This window comes from Prionailurus viverrinus, chromosome A1, assembly GCF_022837055.1.
Source record: "Prionailurus viverrinus isolate Anna chromosome A1, UM_Priviv_1.0, whole genome shotgun sequence".
Classification (NCBI taxonomy): domain Eukaryota; kingdom Metazoa; phylum Chordata; class Mammalia; order Carnivora; family Felidae; genus Prionailurus; species Prionailurus viverrinus.
The window spans coordinates 145391910-145411749 of record NC_062561.1 but is presented as its reverse complement, the minus strand read 5'-3'; the positions used below and the strand labels follow the sequence as shown (position 1 = coordinate 145411749).

Below are 19840 nucleotides of genomic sequence, written 5' to 3'. Positions count from 1 at the left end.
TAATGTTAACCAGGCTGTGAGAGAGGGTCTCCCTGAGAAGATGTTATTGGAGTCATGACCTGAAGCTGTGAGCCATGTGGCTAGCTGGTTGGAAAAGCATTCCCGTTAGAGGGAATATCATGTGTGAAAGCTCCGTAGTGGGAACAGGCCTGGGCTGCCCAAGGAAAGGCAGAGTGGCTGGTTTACTGGAGGGGAGGAAGATGAGAGGCAGAAGAGGGAACAGGATTCTAAACCATGCAAAGCCCTGTGGACCAACATAAAGTCTCAGGTTTTCACCATGAATGAGATTCAGAGCTTTGATTGGAGGCATGGCAAGATCTGACATTCGAACAGGATCACACAGGCTGCAGTAATGGGAAAAGAGAGAGGTGGGGGGTGGAGTGCGAGGACAGAAAAAGGAAGACCAGTTGGAGGCTCCACAATAATCTAGGCAAAGATATTAAAGATTAGCTCAGCACCTGACATGGGGCCTGGCACAAAACAGGCATTCACATAAAGGTCATTGCTAAATGAAAAATAGTTACCTAAGATAATTTACTCTGCACGTTGTATTTTTCTTCACATGATAATTTTCATTTTTCATAATTCTCAAGTCATTCAATTTATTTAATTGGTTCTCTCTAGTTCACTACTCTTACTGGTGTGTCTACTTCACTTTATACCACAGGGCTTTCCTTATATATGCCACTAGTAAGTGGATTGTGCAAATCAACTGGAAATGCTTCCTTCGATGTAGGAATTTTCAGAGCAGTGGTATTTCTATTTTACTATATCTCCAATGTATCTTCTATCTGATTAAATTTTCCAGTTGCTCAAGTTTAAGAATTTCTGCCTGATCTATTTATTATTTGTGATTGTTTTTAATTTCGTGTGTGTGTTGTTTAGTTTAACTTCCACCAGGGGAGAAAATAGTCTCTTCGCTGCCAAGTGAAATAATAAAATTAAGCCATATAAATCAACATGATGAAAGCCAAATTCATGTGTCCAGTACTAACAGATGGCAAGTCTGAGGTATATATAGGAGAGTAAAATATTCATGTGTAATATGTATAATCAAAACCAAAACACCACTATTCCATATGGGAGAAAAGGAAGCATTCCAATAGAATCCTAAAGAGTCCAGAGAAGTACAGCATAATAGCATAGGCCTTAATTATTTTTATAGAAGAGTAAAAATTATATTAGCTTCACAAGAAATGGTTAGATGAGCCAGACCGTCATCCTACTTACTTTGATCGAAGACTTATTTGCTAATGAGATAGATAGATAGATAGATATGCTAATGAGATATGTATAATGAGAACTGTAGTAAAACCCAAACTAAAAACTCATAGGTGACTGAAGAAAAACTTGCACCAGCTCCAGGATTATGATCAATTTTACTGAGAAAACTCTTTCGAATCAGCATTTTTCACATCAGGGGGAGCATGATGTCTTTGGGAATTGGGAAAAACCAGTCCTGGATAACGGCAGTACAGTTCCCATCTAGACAGTATTTGTGCACTGACAGCAGCCGGCTTATCTACACAAGACTGTGCCTCCGTAGATTTACTCACGGGCACTTCAGCATTGCTATTATCCACTTTTTCTGGCTTTCAAATTCTCTTACATCAATGGTTCTACTCCACTGGTTAATCAGTATTTGTTAGCTGTCACATTAGGGTAAGTTTCTAACCGTGTATCACCCTCAACAATCTTTTCTCTCTCTACTGATAGATAGGCTCTTTTCTCCTAAGCTTGTCTCCTTTACAATGAATGGAAACACAAGCATCTCCATTAGAAGAGATTAAAAAGAGGAATAAAATTTAAAGACTAAAATTCCCTGTTCTAAATATTGCTCCTTCTTTCCAGTTCACAGTTAGTAGTTCATTATTTAAACATTTGACTAACAATGGGGCATATGGAAAGTTGTCAATAATCCTTTCCAAAACACAATCTAATATAAAAAACAAGCAAAATATTGCTATAAGGAAATATAACAGAAAGTCAATAGTGGTAAAATCATCATTTTGGGGCAGAGAAATTTTAAGGAACATTTATTTCTAAAAAAAAATATTTTATAGTGCTGTATTATAAAACTGAAGAAAATTGTATCGATGTTTTTATTTCTGATGCTTTTATTTCTTTACAAATAAATGTGCAGAATAGTATTGGTAGAATTCTCTTTATGATCACAAAAAATTCTTTAGCAAGAGCATATATCTAACTATATTCAATAAACCCAAATAGATTAAAGGAGTTTATAAATTCTCATATTCAATTTCCACTACAAGGACTCCAAATAAAATAGCAATGGAAACAAGTGTTGGTGAGGATGTGGAGAAATTAGAACTCTCATAAATTGCTAGCTAGTGGAAATATAAAATGGTGCAGCCACTATGGAAAACAGTTTGTTGGTTCCTCAGAAAGTTAAACATAGAGTTAACATATGACTTAATAACTCAACTCCTATGTACACCCAAGAGAATTCAAAACATGTCCACAAAAATGTGTACACAAATATTCACAGCAGCATTGTTTATGATAGCAAAAAGTAAAAACAATCCAAATGTTCATCAACCAATGAATGGGTAAACAAAATGTGGTACACTCATACAATGGAATAGTATTCCACCACAGAAAGAACAGAGGATTCATTATGCTATTACAACACGGATGAACTCTGATAACATTATAAGTAAAAGAAGACAAACACAAAAGGCTTGTATGATTCCATTTATACAAAATGTCCACAATGGGCAAATCCACAGATACAGAAAGTAGATCAGTAGTTGGCTAGGGCTAGGGAAAGCAGGAAATAGGGAGTGAATGATAACAGATATTGGGGTTTTGAGGGATGTTGAAAATGTTCCAGAATCAGAGAGTGGTGATGGTTACACAGCCTTGTGAATATACTAAAATCCATTAAGTTGTATGCTTTAAATGGTAGGTTTTATGGCATATGAATTATATTTCAGTTTTTTAAGTATTTTTTTAAAGCAATGGAACAACCTCCCCACCAAAAGCAATATTTGCACTGTGTCATAATTCAAAACTCTGTCAAAAAATAAGTACAGGGCAAAAAAAAATGGTGCAAGGGAATTTAGAACAAATACAAACAGATATTTTTTTCATACAAAAAGCTCATAAACAAACTGATAAGAAAAACACCAAGAGAAAAAACAAGCATTGGACATGAGATGCCAATTCATATAGGAAACATAAACAAATATTAACAATGGCAAAAAATAGTCAATTTCACCAATAATCAAGGAAATTATCATTACACCAAGATACCATTTTTTACCCATCAATATAATACAAATTTTTCAAAAAAATGATTCCAGCTTTTTCATGTCTTAGCAGAGGGAGATTAAATTGGTACCCACATTTCTGAAAAGCAATTTGCCACTGTGCCAGAAGCAGGAGATAAGAGGTGAGCAACAGATTTGTGTTGAAGGAATTCAGACTGACAGAGAGCAACAGACATAAACAAATCAATACAGTAATTTCGAAGGTACTGTAAAAGAAATAAAGGGTTGCAGTAGGGGCCCAAAGAATGGAATGGTCAGTCCTTTCTACAGGGGAAGAAAGTGGCCCAGGGAGGGTAATGCAGATGAATGAGAGCTGAGTCTCTCTGTTTAAAACTTTCTATACTAAGAAGTCAATTGAATATAATAACCAAAATTACTAATATGAAACCTGGAGTTCTACCAGCACGTATGTTCTTTTCAGAAAGGCACTCTGGTCCCCTGTGGAGGATGGATTAGGAGGCAAACTTAGAAGTGAGACAGGTGAGGTGGCTGAGCAGTAAGCCAGGCAACCACTGTCAGCACAGGAATAGAGACCAGATGTTCCAGGGTTCAAATCCACATCTGGCTGAATGGACATGAGCAGTGAGGGCAGAGGGTACAGGATGGCATCCTGCTGGCTTGAGTGACTGAGTACATGTGTACAGGGGACTATACTCTGGTAGGAAGAAGGGGAGGTGGAAAAAAATTTGAGGTTAGTACCAGGGGGGCGGGGCGGGGGTATACAGTTAGGTCAATATAGAAAGATGGTCCTACACATACTAGAGGCAATACATCTTCCTAATTAAGTACATAGGTTTCAGAGTTAGCCTGACCTGGATTTGAGGATCAGCTCTGCCACTTAGTAGACCGGTGATCTTTGGGATGTTATTTCATCCTCTAAGACCTCAGACTCAATGGAGATAGAACCACCGATTTCATGGGCCGTTGTGACTGTTCAGTGAGAAGAGAACATGGAGCACTTAGCACGGTACCCAGCATTAATGAAAGCATGGGGAAAGGGTGACTCCATCCACCTGGGGGAAGCCTTGGCAGTGGATGACTGGTGAGGAGAGAAAGGAACAAGGGCACAGAGCAGTGACATTAAAGAAAGGGACAGAACACAGGGGACAGTGAAAGAGGAGAAGAAATGATCAAAGGAGTAGAAGAATCAGGAGTGATGTCCTAGAAGCAAAAGGAAAGAGAATTTCAAGAGAAGATTTAGGTCTCTACATAATGATGTTTAAAAAACAAAACAAAACAAAAAAAAACAACCTCTTCAGGAGGCATCTGGGTGGTTCAATTTGTTAAGCACCCAACTTCAGCTCAGGTCATGATCTTGCCGTTCATGAGTTCCAGCACTTGCATCGGGCTCTGTGCTGTCAGTACGGAGCCTGCTTCAGATCCTCTGTCTCCCCCTCTCTGCCCCTCTCCTGCTCACACTCTCAAAAATAAATAAACATTAAAAAAATAATAACATAAAATAAAAAACAACCTCCAAATTAGTGTGAAAGGAAGGTTGAGTAATATGAATAGTCAGTAAAAGAGTATGTAATATTACCTATCTTATCTATTTATCTAACAGATATGCAAATGTATGAAAACACTAAGCAGGAGACTGTTACCAGTAAATACCTTTGAGGAATAAGTGAGCTTGGGGAATGTGGGGAGGGGAAGGAGGAGCATATGAATGGAATAACTTTTTACTCTCTCTACTTTTCATTGTTTGGATTCTTTTTCTTTCTTTCTTTCTTTCTTTCTTTCTTTCTTTCTTTCTTTTTTCTTTCCTTTCCTTTCCTTTCCTTCTTTCTTTTTTTTTTTTAGAGAGGTTGCATTTATGTACTGTTTGTGTAATTAAAAAATAAATATTACTGGAAAGTTGAAGTTATATAAGGAAAGAAAAGCTTTGGAAAGACGCTGTCGACTCGGGTAACAACAGTTTCTGTGTGGTGGGGACAGAAACCCATCACAAAGGGCTGGAAAAGGAGCAGGAGCTGCGTGAGGAAGGAGAACAACCCAAGTATTTCTTCAGGAAGCCTGTCTATGCAGCAAGAGACGGCAGCTGGAGGAGGATGCGGGGCCAAGGGAGGGATTTTAATTTCTTGTTTCAAGGTGGGAGAGATTCAAAGAGAATCTAAGAATACAGGAAAAAAGCCAGAGCCAGCTTGGTAAACAGATGGAATGTATAAGAAAGGGAATAACGGATGGAGCAAGGGAATCAGAGGGAAGAGGCTCAAGGCAGAAATTTGCCTTGAAGCAGCACTAGTTCTTGGGGCAGCCAAGAGCCTGTTGGGGGGGCGCCCCCTGCAGGCGGGCTGGGGTTCATGTGCAGACAGACAGAGCGCCTGTTCTACTGCAAGCTCCTGGTGCCGTGCAAACAAACTGAAGAAAAAACACTATGAAGAATAGGAAAGAGAACCAGCAGGTGAAAGTATTAACCAAAGGCTGAAAATAAAGAAATTCAAGCCCAACTTTTCCCTGTAGAAAACAGTTTCTACCATCTCATCAAGTGAAATCTTTCATAGTTTGCAGACACATTATCCCTTTTCTCTCTTTCTTTGCAGGTTCTAAGGAAGAAAGTGCTGACGTCTCTTTCATCATGTCCAATCTTGAGGCAAAGGCCTGACAAAACTTCTTATTAAAAATATATATATATCAAATGAACAAAATCCATATCTTCAGCTTTAAAGTAGCAATAGTAGTGATAGTCTTATTATTACAAGAAGAATACAAAATATAGCTTTAGGCTATGACATCACTGTCCATTTCTGATTTTCTAGTCCTGTCAGTTCACCGTGATACACAAAGCGTTTTTAGCTTTGTTCTGATTTGTGAAGGATTTCTCCCTGCACATATATCATATAAAGAGCTGATTTTATGGGGATGATATGATACACACAGTGGCCTTTAGTGTTGGGATAGATTTTATAATATACACTTCACTCTAAATTATGCCTCCATCCAATTAAAAGGATGAGGCTACAGGCACTAGGTGTCTGGAGCAGTTACCATGATGGCTTGTGTGTGTATGTGTGTGTGGTTGTGTATGCTGTGTGTTGTGTGTGTGTGTGTGTGTGTGTGTGTGTGTGTGTGTGTGTGGTGTATGTTGTGGGGGAGGGGGGAACAGATTGATAGAGGGGGAAAGAGAGAGAACAAACAACAAGCTGCCTGAGGCACATGTCATCAAAAGGACTACAGATAAAAACAGACCCAAGAGGCTGGATTAGAGCTTTCTTTAGTGGACAAAAGGATAAGACTTAACTGAGAGACTTAACTGGAGGATTAAGTCTCTATGCTCGTCAAGTTCAGGACTGACAGGATGAGGGAACGGGTTCTGTCAAACCCTTGCCAAACTAAATCTGACATGAGCTTTATAGAATGGAAGCACACACTGAATTCCTCTTCCCTTGCAAATGCCCTCCCCACTGAAAAAAGCCTAAGATCCACCTGCCATATGCACACACCAAGAGGAGGGAAGATTGTCAAGATGGGGGTTTGAGCAGAGTTTCAGTTAAAAAATTAGAAAGCAGGGGAAAGGTACGGTGGGACAGTCTCAACCACTGAAAGAATAAGCCATACGTTTGCAGGGAGGAAAAAAGGAAAAGCTGTGCACATTCTGTGGCTCACTGTACCAGGCGCAATATTCTCCACCTCTCCAACTTTTCAAAAGTCTTCCTCTAACCCCAGCTTTGGTAGAAACCTAAAGCCAGCTTTCCCCTCAGGACATACCTTACTTCTCCAGTAGCTTCGAATACTCATTTTCTCATATCTTCCCTAGCAAGGGCAAGGAGACCCCTCAGAATCGCACGGCTCCTCACTGCCCCTTCCAGGCAATCAAACCCTCCAATTCCCCTCAGAGGCCCCTCCTGACCAGTGCTCACCATCTTGGCCCCACAAACCTACTTTCATCCATCATTTCTTCTCCCAGTAAGTGACACTATCCATGCTAGGGCCCTGAGAGATGTGTTAGATATCATCCTGGTCTAATACTGCCCACATCCAGGTGGTCACAAAGTCCTCTGAAGTCATCCCCCACCCCATCTCTGGAATACTTTCTAGCTCTCTCTTCTTAACTGTCATAGACCAGGTCCTTCAGGTCTTATGCTTAGACCAGCATGGGGAGAGCTTTGGTATCTCTGCACACCTAGATCCTCTTCCAGGCCATAGCTACCTTCTACCTGCCGAGACTTCGCTTGGTCCATGTTCCAGCGGATAAAAAGTGGAGACACAATGCTGTGGATGTTGTCTTTTCAGTCAGTGAGCCCTAAGGACCCGCAATTACCTGGGTCAATGTTTTTGACCATCCTAATGTCAATGACTAAACCAACCACGATAGACAGATACGGCCAAGAAGACAACAACAACAAAAATCAGATTATTAGGAACGTCCAAAATTCCATACCCAACTAGCAAACCACTTATGGAATAAACATAGACTTCACTGCTGTTAAAATGCTCTGGCCTCAGCTCATCCAGACAAAAACATGACTGAGTCTTGCTAGCAGCTTCCCATGAACTGGTGCCAATAATATGTGATGGAATGATATTTTAAATGTGCCAGTGTTCTAGAAATATTGGCCAACTTCAAAAAAAAAAAAAACCGTAAAACAAGTTTTCTGGACCACATCGGAGCTTCAGAATGAGAATGTAATTTCCAAAAAGATTTTTCCTTGGGCCAGATCTAAGGGAGAAAACATGCAATTCAACATCCAGAAAAGGACCCAAAGATCCTCTGAAGGCAAACTGGAGCAAGTAGATTCATCTCGGAGGTACAACAAGACAGCAGCAAGAATGTGATATCTGTGGCACACAAGGACAGCATGCCCAAGCCAGTTCTGAAAAGACATCCCAGTAAAACAGCGGAGACCAGGAAAAGGGCTCTGAGCAGTCCCTGTTTCTATGTAGTGTCTGCAGGGAGCTCAAAAAAAATTAGTCTCAGGCTAAAATAGCCATCAGTTAGTCAAAAGCTCAGACTTTTAAAAAGAGGGATTTAAAAAAACCGTAATTATTGAGCATTTTCTATTAAAAAGGCAGTGGCACCAAATTAACGCTCTAAAGGTGAAATATTTAGTCATCCAATCAGTTGTTTAATTAGCACAATGCCAAGCAAAACTGGCTGACAAATTCCTTCTCTGAATCAGCTTCATTTACTTTCTGGCTCTGCGCATGTATGAACAGTCAGAATGAATTTCACAAACCCAAGTTCACACCAAAAACTCAACTTAATGAAACTCAAATGAAAAAGTTGTTATCCTCCCGATTTATAAAACAGAAAATGTAAGAAGCATCTCAATGCAAAAAGTCAAATGCAAGAACTCAAGTATAAAGCAGTCTGATTAAAAAGAAATCATCAAAGAACCCAGTCCTGGGCCTCAAATCAAAGGAAAAGCAAATCTAATGGACCAAAAAGGCAGGACATTTTTTAAAAAATCAATTATTAACTAAATCTTCAAATCCACAAGAGAATTCTTATCATTCGGTCTCCTAAATCACCAAAGTGATTTCTAAAGTCTACATTTCTGACAAGATCACACGAGCCCTGGTTTCGATCATATGTCAATCAACACCAAATACTGACCCACTTCCACGTATATGACAAAGTTTCCATAGCATAGAAAAACAGTGATTTAAAAATGATTTAAAATGGGGCGCCTGGGTGGCTCAGTCGGTTGAGCATCCGACTTTGGCTCAGGTCACGACCTCATGCTTGTGAGTTCGAGCCCCGCGTCAGGCTCTGGGCTGATAGCTCAGAGCCTGGAGCCTGTTTCGGATTCTGTGTATCCCTCTCTCTGCCCCTACCCTGTTCACACTCTGTCTCTGTCTCTCTCAAAATTAAATAAAACATTTTTAAAAAATGATTTAAAATAATTTTAAAAATTAGATTTAAAATCTAACCATTTTTGAAGGAATCCATACTCTGTATTTGGTCCAACATGGTATTTGCTCAGCAACCACAGAGGCATTCTAGGCTACTACGAGTATCTGGCTTTTCTGGAGTTGAAAAAAAAAGGGGGGGGGCAAATACACACGTTTTAACTTATTTATATCATTTTAATTCCCAGGTAGGAGAGAACAGAAACAGTCACAGAGATTGTGTCCAGAAATAACCCAAGCTCTACCTTGCCAACCTGATACTTAGTTCACCTTTGAAGACCCAGCCTTCTTTCTACAGCAAGTCACTGTACTGTAGAGCACAGTCTGGAGCAAAACCCTCAGACAGAAACAATGAGACAAAAAGACAGCCGAACAGTGTGCCAGGATCACGATGTGGGCAAGCTATCCTCAGGGCCCACTTGGTGAGCAGCATTTGGTCGCCAACCCTGGGCATCTCAGAGAAGTATTCTGAAGAGGAGGGAAGAAAAGGGACTGAAATATTTTGCAAATAACATCTTCTACTCTCAACCCTAACCTCATACTAATCTACCTTCATCTGTGAACAGAGAAAGAGAAAAAGAAACAGAAGAGGGGAAGAGTAAAGAGAGAAGGAGACAATAATAAAGACAGTTAAAATAGAAAACACTGGTAAAAGGTTCTGGAGTCAGACTGATGTGTGGGAAGCTCAGCTCTGCAGCGTAACAACTTCGTTTTACATGTTGGCCAATCTGCTTAATAATCGTGCATCTTTGTTTTCTCATCTACAAAGTAGGGCTAATAATACCCTGCTGGGTAGTTGTGAGGAATAAACAAAGTATGTAAAGCACTTAGCATGCCGCCTGCCACAGAGAGGTAGGTGGTTAATATAAAGAAGCTTAAGAAAGAAGAGGGGTGGGAGGGGATGAGACCGAGAGAACTTTCAGAGAAAAAATCTCAAGGGTTAAAGAAGCATCTAAACCCAGAACAAATACCTCATCTTCTTTACAATCAATCTGAAAATATTTCTTGGTCACCTACCACATAATTAGCACCGTGCTTCATTCAGAAATGAAGCATCCTCCTCCTTACTCTCCAGGTGCACACAATCCAGCTCAAGAAACAGAAATCACACGTGCAAAATACGTAAAAAAACAAAAACAAAAACCCACCTCTATTGTGCTCAATTGTTACATATTCGACGTGTACTACTGCAAGCACCGCAGCCATGTGGAGAAGGGGCCTATGAGGGCAACTTGTCCGGGGAGTTTCAGGGTCAGGGGTGGTTAGAGGCAGGAACAGTCACTTCCGAGAAGCAGGGGGCATGTCAGGGGAAGGAAAAGAAGATGTGCCCCAGCTGGAATTTTGCACCTAAAACACCAGGAATACGAGTAGGCAGTTGGGGGGAGACGAAAGACTGGACGAAGGATGAGACAGGCAGGAAAGCAGACAGCATGGGAGCCAGCTAAAGCAAAAGCGGACTGGACTTCAGAAATGAAGATGAAAAATAGAAGAGAAGGATCTGCCTGAGTCTCTTTCAGATTTCTCGTTCTTGTTTGAGGCTGAGTGCATTCTTTCTTCCTGATATTTCTTAGGAGGAAACAAAATCATACTCTTCTATCTTCCTAGATAAAGTCAGCATCACCCTTCTTGATACCTAGACTGCCCAGGGCAGAGTTTATAAATGTGGGCTTGGTGGAGTCCATATCCGGGCTCTGCCACTTACCACCTGTGTGACCTGAGGCAAGCAAACTAACCGGCTGGGCCTTACTTCCCTTCTCTGTAAAAGAGGGGTAATTATAATATCCCACTCTCAGATTGTTGAGCGGATAAGCAATTCAATACTTTTAATAAATTGCCTTACTTGAGAAGCACTTAGAAGAGTGCCTGGCACACAGGAACAATCCACAAAAGTAACCTGGTATTATTATTGTTACATCTATTACCTTCCATCTTTAGCCAGAATATAGCCGTAGAAAGCACAAAGAAGCATCTCGCATGTCACTAAGGAGGCGGTACCAAGGGGAAACCCATCTTGGAATTTCAAGTTCTTCCGAAACTACAGCCAACAGTGAAAACCCCAAGGCAAGACACCCAGTCAATCCAGTGTCACACAGAGGATGTGAGCCCATACCTGGCTTGGTGAATGGCCTCCATCCACTCTTTACCATCCTGCTCCTCCTCACAGCGCAACTCCAGGGGTTTCTGACCTTCATGGCCAAAAAGAACGGTAAAGTAATACTAGAGAGAAAAACAAACAAAGTTTAGTTTTATTTTTCAAGCCTGACCGCATAATACACTATTTTCCTACAAAGGGTGTATGTGTAAAAAATGCATCAGCTTTATGTAAATCATATTTCAAAATGTAACATCACTCCCAGTCCACTTGGCAATGACTTTGCACCTAGAAGATACAATAGGTTGCATCTTAACGCCCTTCAGTAAGAGTCAACCCGCAACACCTCACTCGATTTAGATATTTGATAAGGCTACAAGGTATTTGATAAGGCTACACATATGCAGGATTAAAACTCCTTGCTGACATTTCTAAACCTAATAAAGGATATCTAACCAAAACCTTACTACAAACATCTTACCTATTGGTGTGCTACTGCAAGCAACCTTTCTGAAATCAAAAATAAGAAAAAGATGGCAGTTATCACTACTTACATTTGCTAATTCTCTCTGGTGGGCAATATAGAAAAATAAAGGAAAAAAGGCACAAGAAATGGAAAGAAAGGGAAAAACTCATTTTTCACAGCTGATATAATTGTCTATATTAAAAATTAATTGAAGAAGACATCCAGAGGGCTAACAGACACATGAAAAGATGCTCAACATCACACATCATCAGAGAAATACAAATCAAAACCGTATTGAGATATCACCTTAAACCTGTCAAAATGGCTAAAATTAGCAACACAAGAAAAAAACAGGTGTTGGCGTGGATGTGGAGAAAGGGAAATGTTCTTGCACTGCTGGTGGGAATGCAAACTGGTGCAGCCACTCTGGAGAACAGTATGGAGGTTCCTCAAGAAACTAGCAGCATTATTAACAACAGTAGCCAAACTATGGAGAGAGCCAAAATGTGCATCAATTGATGAATGGATAAAGATGATACACACACACACACACACACACACACACACACACACACACACACAATGGAATATTACTCAGCCATCAAAAAGAATGAAATCTTGCCATTTGCAATGACATGGATGGGGCAAGAATGTATTATGCTAAGCGAAATAAGTCAGGCAGAGAAAGACAAATACCATATGATTTCACTTATATGTGGAATTTAAGAAAACAAGCATATGAACATACGGGAAGGAGAGGGGGAGAGAAGAGAGGGAAACAAGCCACAAGAGACTCATAATGACAGAGAACAAACTAGGTTGATGGATGGAGGTGGGTGGGAGGTAGGTTAGATGGGTGACGAGTACTAAGGAGGGCACCTGTTGTGATGAGCACTGGATGTTAAGTGATGAATCACTGAATTCTACTCCTGAACCCAATATTGCACTGTATGTTAACTAAAATTAAATTAAAAAAAAAAAAATGAAGAAAAAAAGAAACAAAACAGATGAGCATATGGGAAGGCGGAAAGAGAGAGAGGAGGAAACACACCATAAGAGACTCTTAAAGATAGAGAACTGTGGGTTGATAAAAAAAAATTCATTGAAAAACTACTATAATAAGACCACCAAACAAAATTGCTGGGGATAAAATCAATATACAGCACTTTGGTATAATATCAACGAACACAAAACTTAATTTTGAAAACAAAGCATTTGTAATAACAAATACAAATAGGACTAAATCCAAGAAAATATGTTTATCATCTCTAAGAAGTCAACTAATCTATAGTTTCAATGCATTCCAATAAAAATATCAATAGTTTTTATTTTTGGTGGAATTTGAATCTGAGATCTGAGCCGGGGGAGAAGCTTTCACTTTAAGCCAGGCTAATTGAGGCTGGATGTATTAATTACCAAACTGAGACTGTCTGGAAAGGAAATGTGACTAGATAGCTTTTTATTATATGAGAATATTCAGAAAATACACTGGACCCACCAGGATGTCACGATGGGGCATAAAAAGAACCAGCCCCACAGAGCTGCTCTAAGGGAGAACCAAAGCCAAACACAGAGTTCTTCCTGTTGTCCCACCTTCCCACCTACTCCCAAAGTTTTGTTCATTCAGTGTGACACTTAGGTACTCATTTTCTTCAAATGAATTAAAAGCCTTCAGGACAATAATCCTAGAAATACGAATTTCCAGCACAAGGGGAAAAAAAGAGAGAGGCAAACCAAGAAATAATCTCTTCACTATAGTGAACAAACTGATGGTTACCAGAGGGTTGGTGAGTCGGGGTATGGGTGAAACAGGTGATGGGGATTAGGAAGTGCACTTGTGATGAGCACCGGGTAATGTATGCAAGTGTTGAGTCACTATATTGTACACGTGAAACTAATATATACATAGTATATTATCTAACTGAAATTAAAATAAAAACTTCAGAAGAAAAAGAATTTTCAACACAATTACACCAAAAAGAAAAAACTGACTAAGAGACTTCTCAGGTTACCTGTGCATAAATCATCAGTGCATTGAGGACTCTGAGACCTGCCTATGTGATAATCCACCGCACTTCCCTATGGACAGTCCTGAGCCCCATAAATGACAAGCTGTCTTTAGTTCTTAAACCTCCTGTCCAGCCAGAGAACTAAATGCAATGAACCAGGGGGAAATAACCTGATGCAGGGGCCATGGAGAACGAGAAGAATTGAGTTTAGCCCTCTATTCAATAAAGCTCCATTTAAATTTGAGAGGAAAAAAGTCGAAACTCAACAAAATAACAAACCAGTGTCTTAAAGGTCAATCCTATAAGTGATGGCATTTCAGTAACTGCTGGCTACTGTCCAAGCCCAGCGGCCCAGTCCAGGGAGAGGAAACATGTAATGAACCAGCCCGATCTATTGAAAGGCTGTGACGGGCGGCTCCACAGCAGCTGCTGCTAAGAAACCCAATTAAAAGCCACCTTTCAGAGACAGCAAAGTAATTATATTAGCAGAGTACATCCAAAGGTTAGACCATGTCTCAGGCATAACAATGATGGTTTTGAGAAGTACATGTTACCTTTCCAGGAGTTCACTTAACAAATTCAGCCCAACTACAAAAAATTAAACACTGCCAGGGCGCCTGGGTGGCTCAGTCGGTTAAGCGTCCGACTTCGGCTCAGGTCATGATCTGCGGTTTATGAGTTTAAGCCCCGCATCGGGCTCTGTGCTGACAGCTCTTGCTGACTTACTTCAGATTCTCTGTCTCCCCCTCTCTCTGCCCCTCCCATACTCATGCTCTGTCTCTCTCTGTCTCTCAATAATTAATAAACATTTAAATTTTTAAAAAAATTAAATAGTGCCTCTGCATGCATCTATAACTTATTTTTTTTGGCCTTTCATCAAAGTTTTCTTTGTATAGAATATTCTGGCCTCATTCTGATATAAACTTAGTATACCATGCATCTATGTGTCAGACCTGGGGCTTTAAAAATCCCTTGAGGATCAAAAGTAGCAACAGACTCCCTTGACAGTACTCTTGACCTCAGACCTGTCCCACTGTAAGAACTTGGAGAAATTCCAAAGTACTGGGTCATTATGAAGTGCAAGGAAGAATTAAAACAGTGATGACCTTGTTTATGTCTTTAAATTTAACATCCGCAGTGACAACGACTTTCTCTTCTTCTCCCAGACATTCCCACCTGTTTCCCCAATCTATTTCTCCAGGCAGATTCTCTCCCAGGCACCAGCCCCATATATATTTCTCCTATTACATAGCATTTCAGTCAGATCTAAAACTGAGTTCATTACCTTCCCTCTCTCCCTCCCATACTCTTGTCTTTTCTCTGTCAAGTGAATCTTTATTCAATGGTTACCCTAACTGGGAATCCCAAAGTCATCTTCAACTTCCCCCTCTTATCAGCCCCACATGTGGTTTCACCAAAGCTCTTTCATAGGACTCCCTTCGGGCTTTTATTATCCCTCACCTAGACTACTGTACCAGCTTTACCATCAGGCGACAAATATGACGGCTTTGAAATACTTACCAATTGATACTCATTGTCTTACAGCTGACCTCTCTCCCTCCTTGTTATCTTACAGCTGACCCCTCTCCCTCCTTGCTATCCTTGTTATCGTGGCCACTATGAGAGCCAAAAGGTTAATGGCCCCTGCCGAAGGAGGACAGGATGACCTCAAGAAGTCCCGGTGAGTTTGGAACACAAGGAGAAGTGTGGAGAGAAGAAATGGTCAAGGTAAATAGAGAAATCATGAGACAGAGACACATATGGTACAGCTTCACCTCACTCAGGGCTAAAAACCCGGAGGAGGGTGAGGAGTTAAAAGGGTTGATAATAAAACCAAAATCCAAGGAGCTTCTATATCGCTGTTCCTTTAGGGATCTAGACAATGTCACCTCATGGAACGTTCTAATGTCCTGCCCCCGACTCTCACGACAACATAGGGTGGTCACTGCAAATCAGCAAAACTGGTGTCACAGCAGTTAGGTGAAAAGAAAAAAAAAGGCCTAAGTTTTGAAGTTGGCTCTCCAGAGCCTGACTAGCTTTTAAGTGGTGTGGACATTTGCAATTATACAGTATACTATGGAGGCCCAAGAAGGGAAGGGCACTGTCAAAACTTACCATGGGATCGGGTAGGGGTTATGCAGGCCTAGAAGAGCCAAAGTGGGACCATGTAAGCCATATGGACAACCAGGCCCTGGCTGACCCAGGAGAAAACAGACTGCAAGTTACAGCAGCCACACACTTCAGCAACAGTCACCAAAAGATGCCCAAGGCAGAGCCAGAACAACACCAGACCATAGTCAGAACCAGCAAGGACTCCCCCAACCTTTGATACATACACACACACTCACACATTCACACACACACACACACACACACACACACACCCTAAAGGACACGTGAGACTCCATTTACTGAGATACCATCTTAGTGAGGTATAGAGGGAAAAATGAATTTCCAAAAGAGACTCCCCACATTACTGGGGCAGACTGAGTTTCCTACTCTTAACGAAATCTAGGTTCTTTTTTTTCCACTTATTAAGTGGAGAAGGGGTCTTAAGGAGAAAATGACGTAAAATTTAGAAAAGTATTTTCTTTTCACACCTAGTAATGAAGATAAATCTGTGACACCAACTCCAGTCCTATCCAACTCCCTCATCCCAAATTTGGTGGCCAGAGTTCTCTTTCTAAAAGATAAATCAAGCTTCTATGTCTACTTACAAAGCCTCACTGGTATTCTCAAACACTAAAAGCAAATCTTATGCAGGCTAAAAATGTCCTACACTAATTAGTTCCATTCTCCATTTTTAAACTTGTTTCTGTTTCCTTCAGTGTGTGCCATACTCCAGTCACACCAAGGTATTGCTCCTCCAAGAAGACAAGCTCCTCCCTCAGCCTCATGCTACAGATAGTACCAGGAGTACGAATCCTGACTCCCCAAGCGGTAACTCAAGAACTTGGGCAAGCCACATAACTTTTCTGAGCCTGAGTTTCATCCCAGGCAAAATGAGGACAATGATGTAGACCTTACAGGAACAAATTAGCGGACATGCAGTGCCAGGCACACAGTAGGCCCTTAACAAATGTTAATTTCCTTCTCTATCAGTGTATTTTTGTCTTGCCACATCCCCAGTCTCTTCACCTACAAGTTCTTACTGAACTTTCACAACTCACGTCACTGAAATGTCATTCCTCTAAGAATCCTTCCCCAGCACCTTTGACAAAAGGAGTCACTCTGTCTTCTGGGTTTCAGTAATCCTGTGGACCCTCTTCTTACATCACCTTAGAGTTGTCCACACGTGTGTCTCTTCACTCACAGCCTGGTCCTTTTGTACCATTGATCCTAGCTCTGTGCTAGACGCACACAAAGCCCTCAATACTGTTTGATGAATAAATAATTATCAGTAAAGAAACATGAGGTATAATTAAATTAATAAACTTGCTTCAGACAGCCACATGTGGTGATAAACCTCATGACTGTATAATCAGATCCAGGTGAAGCCATCTAGAGAAAGGATTTTAAAAGAGATTGGCTTAAACTACCAATATACCTTTTTATCCTAAATATGGAAAGTCAAAACATTACGATGATCTCACAAACACCTACAAGAGCAGTAAGAACAGATACTTTAGGTTTGCAGATTTACCAAAGATTCTTATTTCTTACCTACAATGATCATAAACTTCCAGAAAGACAACATAATGAACAAGCCTATTACATTTATTTTTTTTAATATTTTTTTTAACGTTTTTTATTTTATTTTTTGGGACAGAGAGAGACAGAGCATGAACGGGGGAGGGGCAGAGAGAGAGGGAGACACAGAATCGGAAACAGGCTCCAGGCTCTGAGCCATCAGCCCAGAGCCCAACGCGGGGCTCGAACTCATGGACCGCGAGATCGTGACCTGGCTGAAGTCGGACACTTAACCGACTGCGCCACCCAGGCGCCCCCAGCCTATTACATTTAAATGTTCAGGGTCTTTCCGGTATCTACTGTAGCTTTGTATGAATTTTAATTTTTCAGTTTTCTGGGTTTTATTATAATGGTTTGCTGCTGTTTATGCTATGTGTTTTTGCAGAGAGAACAAACATAACCCAATATGAAAACACAAGCTCACTTAAAACTCTGGTCCTTAAGCTCCTGCAAGTTAGAAACAAATTTATAGCTGACAGCAGCAATTGCTAAAGAACAGTCCTACAAGACCACTTCCACTTTCCACATTTCTATATTGTTTGAATCATTTACAATAAACACCTATAGCTATACAGCCAACAAACATATGTTCATTCCATTTTTAAATCGTTTGAGTCACAACAGATACATACAACTATATAGTCAACAATAAGTGCACTCATGTATTTTAAAAACTGTTCATATCTTTGTAATACTACCCATATATCTAGAGAAAGTAAATTACATTGGTCAAATTAGTGATGTTCAAAGGCAGATTAAAAAGCAATAGGGTTTTCTTAAAAGTATACAGCAGAAAAATAATTTCTTTTTAAAAATGCTGCTCCATGCATATTACCATTTGGATGGTACTGCAGGGTTCTAAATTACTACATATGCTCTTGAAAATTTTCACTTTTAGATTAAGAGAGCCAAAGTCAACCCTGTGTTGACTTAGCTCAATCACTGAGCTAAAAAACCCTCCTGGTATCCCCTTCGCACTGTTCCTGTCAGGAAGGAGGGACGGAAGACACCCTACAGGAGTCCACTGTGGTATTCTTCTCCTCTGGGCCTCCCAGATGCCTGACACTGCAAGGCAAACATAGGGTGGATAAAGAAATGGGTGCCCTCCAAACTGTCCCTGGCTGGGTGACTCAGGCCCAGGGGACCAGGGATCCGGACAGTGCAGCAGCCTGGGTGCCAGTGCCTCTGGGATCACAACACGGCTCTAACACAGGGTGGAGCTCTCCATCCTCGCCGAGCCTTGAGGTTTGGCCTAGAGTCCCTGGGAATGTGAACAAGACCATTCAGTGGCCCTTTGCAGCCCAGAGTGGATTTCTCCCATATACCCTCATGGGTTGCTGTGGCCGTCCATCCCAGTCAAAAAGGAGACTCCAAGTGTTTGAGGAAGTGGAGATGGATAAAGCTGGGTATAGGGCTCTAGGTCCATTTCCAAAGTGATAATATAGCATGTGGTCATGTTGTTCTTCCTGTGATTCATTACCTCCTGCTCTCTCTCTTTCCTTCTATAACTGCTCATAGAGTGGAAGTGGAATACATTTGAAACACCTGATGAAATTACTGATGAAATTGAGCTTTATGCGCTCTATACTACCATACCATACCATACTACTTTGTGCTCTAGACTTCTACACTATACTATACTATATACATATAGTATATATATATATACTATATACTACACTATACTACTTTTGACTCTTGAGTTCAACTTCACTCAGCCTGACAACTGTGCTATCTTTAACATTCACAGGAACCTCAGTTAATGTTCTTCCAGTATGTGACTGGCCCTTCGTAAGAGAAAAGTATCCCATCCCTGAGCCCTCGAGGCACAGGCAGATCACTATCAACTTGATGTGCTGCCACTGCCCTAGTGAAAGAAGACAGACTGAAAATAACAGTAAGGTGGAGGGGGGGGGGCGGCGCCTGAGTGGCTCAGTCGGTTAAGTATCCGACTTCGGCTCAGGTCATGATCTCACGGTTCATGAGTTCGAGCCCCGCGTCGGGCTCTGGGCTAACAGCTCAGAGCCTGGAGCCTGCTTCAGATTCTGTGTCTCCCTCTGTCTGTCCCTCTGCTGCTTGCACTCTATTTCTCACATTGTCTCAAAAATAAATAAACATTAAAAAAACTTTTTTTAATATAAATGGGGAAACACTTTATGTTTCTTGATACCACTCCCCTCCTCAAATTCTCACTCTTTTGTACTTCCTGTCATCAAAATTGTGACTTGCAAGGTACCTCTCCGCCCACTGCATCTGGTCACCATGGGTGCCAGCAGGTGTGGCACTAACTGAAGAAGAATGTTTTTACCTACTGGGATCATTTCTTTACCACGGCTCTGTCTCATAGGAACGTTTAGCTCCAAAGAAGAGTCTGTGTAAGTTAAAGGAGACTGATTTCTCAACTACTTTATAGACTCCATCTTTTCATATCATAGTTATA

At 40.8% G+C, this 19840-nt stretch overlaps 1 protein-coding gene across 2 annotated transcripts in view; it reads right to left on the bottom strand.

Moving 5' to 3' along the window:
- Positions 1-19840, bottom strand: part of RASGRF2 (Ras protein specific guanine nucleotide releasing factor 2) — a 241504-nt gene that overhangs the window by 153712 nt on the left and 67952 nt on the right. For both annotated transcript variants that reach the window (XM_047873891.1, XM_047873892.1), the window contains exon 2: positions 11254-11360. In XM_047873891.1, the coding sequence (XP_047729847.1) occupies positions 11254-11360 (107 nt within the window). The remainder of the gene's footprint in view (positions 1-11253; positions 11361-19840) is intronic.